The sequence below is a fragment of the Ceratosolen solmsi genome, unplaced genomic scaffold (genome assembly GCF_000503995.2).
Source record: "Ceratosolen solmsi marchali unplaced genomic scaffold, CerSol_1.0 scaffold10, whole genome shotgun sequence".
Lineage (NCBI taxonomy): Eukaryota > Metazoa > Arthropoda > Insecta > Hymenoptera > Agaonidae > Ceratosolen > Ceratosolen solmsi.
In genome coordinates, this window is record NW_011948412.1 from 159837 (window position 1) to 164126 (window position 4290).

General features: G+C 40.2%; 1 protein-coding gene across 1 annotated transcript; it reads left to right on the forward strand.

The window, feature by feature from the left end:
• Positions 1-1086: 1086 nt before the first annotated feature.
• Positions 1087-3497, forward strand: LOC105362019 (sister of odd and bowl). Its single transcript, XM_011499732.1, has 2 exons — positions 1087-2585; positions 2959-3497. Exons 1-2 carry the CDS (start codon positions 1828-1830, stop codon positions 3320-3322), a joined length of 1122 nt encoding a protein of 373 aa, XP_011498034.1. The 5' UTR covers positions 1087-1827; the 3' UTR covers positions 3323-3497.
• The last annotated feature ends 793 nt before the right edge of the window (positions 3498-4290 follow it).

The window sequence follows — 4290 nt, forward strand, 5'->3', positions numbered from 1 at the left end:
AGAAATTAATCTATATTAAAAAGTATTAAATATTTTCTTTAATATAATTATATTTATTAATAAATTAAATATAAATGTAGAGTTTAACTATTGTATAGCAATTATTAATATTACTAATAATATTGTTAATATTTAAAAATTTACCATTAAATGCTTATAGGTTTCACTATGTAATATTTTTGTTAATATAAAATATTCTTTTCGTATTCTATCACTTTTGCAGGTTTGTCAACATTTGCATACATTTTATCAATGTTTAAATCTGATATTAAAAGGAAATTCATGTGACTGAATAAGATGAGAAAAGCTGATTTATAAATAAGTATTCCATAACAAATAGAAATCATTACATGTGAAGGATAAAGAAAGAAAATGCAGAGAAAAAAGAAAAAAATACGAGAGAAGCGTTAGTATGGAGGTTTGAATGTTCCGGAAACGATAGTTTGAAAATCACGCTCTCTCGGCTTTGATCGCTCAAGTAAGCGTATGCGCACGCGTTGCATTCGTCAGATGAGAGTAAGAAAGAGGTAAGCGAATAAGAGAGCGAGAGAAGAAGGCAGCGGCCGTAAGGTGATTAAGCATGCCTCTGGCTAGCCGGCGCAGAGTGAGAGAGAGCAAGATCGGCGAAGAAAGCAGAAGAGATCTGAGAATGATACTCTAGAATCTTACGTGAAGAGAGCGGGAGAGATCTGAGAATGAGACTCTAGAATCTTGCGCGAGGTGAGCGAGAGAGTATTACCAGGTGGAAAAAAGGAATAACGAAGTACATTGCATAGCGTCTCAACCAAGTGAATATGCGGGTGGAAAGGCTCTCCGCGAGAGACGAGGTAAGGAAGACAGAGAGAACAGTTAGGAGTGAGACACGGAGAACAGAAAAGAGTGAGAAGCATCGAGAAAACGAAGAGATGTAGAGGGTGGGGCAGACTGGAAGGCGAAGGGAACGGCATCGTACAGTGCAGCAGTACTCAGCTGGTGACGGTCAGTGAGCGCTCGCTGACCCCTGACCCGTCTTCTCTTCTCTCTTCTCTGTTTCTTTTCTTCTCTCTCTCTCTCTCTCTCTCTCTCTCTCTCTTTCCTTCTCTCTTACTCTCACTGTTTCTTTCACGTGTGGCTGCTTGCACGGCGTGGGCGATGGAGCCGGGGCCGTATATTGGCCCGCGGGCGTCCTGGGACCGTGAGAACACCACCTATAATATTATTTAGTCTGCCCGTGCCTTTATCCTATGCGCTTTCTTGTCTCGCAATGCAGCAGTGTGGCTCCCTCTCCCTCCTTCATGTTCATTGCTAACAGTCCTCTCGCTCTCGTCGCCTCTTCTTCCTCTGCGTGACCATCTTCTCGTGTACATCTTCGTTCTCATACTTCTTCCTCACCTACGGTCTTGACTGCAATAAGTGCATCCAGCCATACGCATCGTACGCATTCTGCTCAAACGCATTAATTGCCGTCGTAAATTCTTGTGGGTCCGCAGTTCATCGTAGTTCGCAGTTAAGCCCAACGACTCTCCTGTCTCCAGGCGTTCCGAGAGGCTCTTGACGCCGATTTCGGTGACTGAATCCGTGCGCCGAAGATCGCGCGCTTTCGCTCCCTCGCACACGGATTGCGATCAGGTTCGGATCTGCCGCCAGGTGGCTCCACTAGCAGCAGCAAGCAACGGGCACTCTATGCAGTCGTGAAAGCGCCGCGACCGAGTGAGCATCGCGTTCGTGTTCGGGCCGTTCCGATGCCGGCACGCACTCCAAGTCGCCTGCATCGCGCCGGATATAGCTGTCGCTCCTTAATTACAACAACCGAGCAGTGCCAGCTTCCAGTGTTCTCAGCAAGGCGTCATGCAGCAGCAGCCGCTGCCACACCAATACCAACAATCCGAGCCGACAGATACAACGGAGTTACACGATGGCGAAGCGTCTGCAACTGTGGCGGAGATCGAGCCCGCCGCGACTGGACTCTCCAACTTGACCTTGCAAAGTGTTTCACTGAGCCTCCAAGCTGCATTACTGGCGGCATTACAGCGCGCAGCTCTTTTGCCCCCAGGACATGCTGCTGCGGCTGCTCTTAATCTTCAGGCTCTCGAGACTTATGTGACGCTTCATCGACTGCATGCAAGCGGCGCCGCAGTGGTGGCGGCCTCGACCGCTGGCATCGAATCCGACCAGCTGGGAAATCTGCACTTACAGGAGGAGGAGAGTTCACGACTTGAACTGCTAACTGAGCCAGAGGAGGATCTAGGGCTGTTGGAGGATGCTGAAACGACGAGATTATTACCTGAAACGGCTACGGGTCATGATTTGCTACTGCAACGGATTGCCGAAGTTGGTTCTGAGCCTGTGTGTGGATCTGGATACACGGATGTTGTAATTGCAGGATCCACCTCTCAGATTGTTCAGCCCACGACAGAAACCTTGCCTTCTAGATCCTGCCGTACTTCTAGACCTAAAAAACAGTTTATATGCAAATTTTGTAGTCGTCAGTTCACCAAAAGTTATAACCTTCTTATTCACGAGAGGACGCATACGGATGAACGACCTTACTCATGCGACATATGCGGCAAGGCTTTTCGTAGGCAAGATCATCTACGAGACCACAGGTAATTGGATTTAGTGCAGTGCTTGATAATGCATCAAAGGTTATTCCTTAAATAGAATATAAACTTTCCTTACTGTTCCATACTATTCCTTACTACTTCTATTTAATTTTTATTTTATTTAATATGGGAATAGTTTATAAGCTTTCACTTAATCTGCGTTAAGAATCGCAATTATTATATATTATTATCAGATTAATAAATACAATTTTAATAAATCGTAAATTTTAATACTAACAATTTACTGTATTATTAAGAAATTTAGAAAAGTGTTTCGTACGTAATTATATATTTTATACTTTTGATGCTCAATATGTTCAGCTTTTTTCAAATGCATATGTTTTAAGTTTATTGGAAATCGTTCCACATGTTGTAGGTACATTCATAGTAAGGAAAAGCCATTCAAGTGCGGGGAGTGCGGCAAAGGCTTCTGCCAGAGTCGCACCCTTGCTGTCCACAAGATCCTTCATATGGAGGAGTCGCCGCACAAATGTCCTGTGTGCGCCCGCAGCTTTAACCAACGAAGCAATCTAAAGACTCACCTGCTTACTCACACCGATATTAAACCCTATCATTGCTCTTCTTGCGGCAAAGTTTTTCGACGAAATTGTGACCTCAGAAGACACTCGCTCACCCATAATCTTGGAGTGATGGCTAACACGTCACCATCTACGTCACCAGGTCTACCATCCGTTGTAGTACCTGTTTCCGGTGGCGTTATTCTTCAAGAACCGTCTTAATCTGTTTTTGCTCTCTTCCTCTATTTTTCATCCTCTAATTTTTGGTTATGCGTGAGCAATTAAAATATGTGTTAAGTAATTCATTTTTAATTTATATTTCAACTTCAAATACATTGAATTTGATGAAGCGAAGTTTGTTGAACGTTTAATTTAAATGTTCTTTTAATATAAAAAATGTGATATGCCTTTACAATTTAGCATTTTAAACTATATTCTTTTGATTCGTAATTAATTTTTTCACATAATTTTTATTGGGTATTCTGATTTTTCATATATCATATTTTCTTTTTATTTTTTATTTTTTTCGATACTGTACAAATCATTCACTTTATATGAAATTTATTCAATGAAGTAAAAAATTCATCATTTCTTTTTATCATCTCTTTTTTAATAGAAATGTATAATACTCACTGATTAGTTTTAATATCGATATACAGACAATACAATATATCAAAAACGATTTTATGATTGCGCTGTCGTTATAAACGTTGCGTTTTACGTCTTTCTTTTATTTTGTCTTAATAAATCATAAGTATGTTCATTGAAATTTAAAATGTAGGCTCATGCTCACCGATATAGATGTGTCATTACGTATATGCACGGGAAATCACGTGATATCTGTGTTCTGGTGTAAGTGTAAAAACAATTTATTATTATTATTTTTTTATTATTATATTACATAATATTATGTTATATATATTTTTATAAATTTTGCCAAGTGTATGTTCTTCCTTGGTTTCTACCATATTTTGCCTATCATTTTACAATATTTGTATATATGCGCGTGATATATTAAATTAAGTTTACTTAATAATAAAGTATAACTATAATTATATATGATGTTAAATTAATTTGTATAAAAGCCTTTAAGACTCCATTTTTATAAAGATCCTTTCTTTTCCTTCTCTTTCCTTGTCATTCATTTTCTCTCTCCACTCCCCCACTGTCTCTATCATTCGAAACTTTGC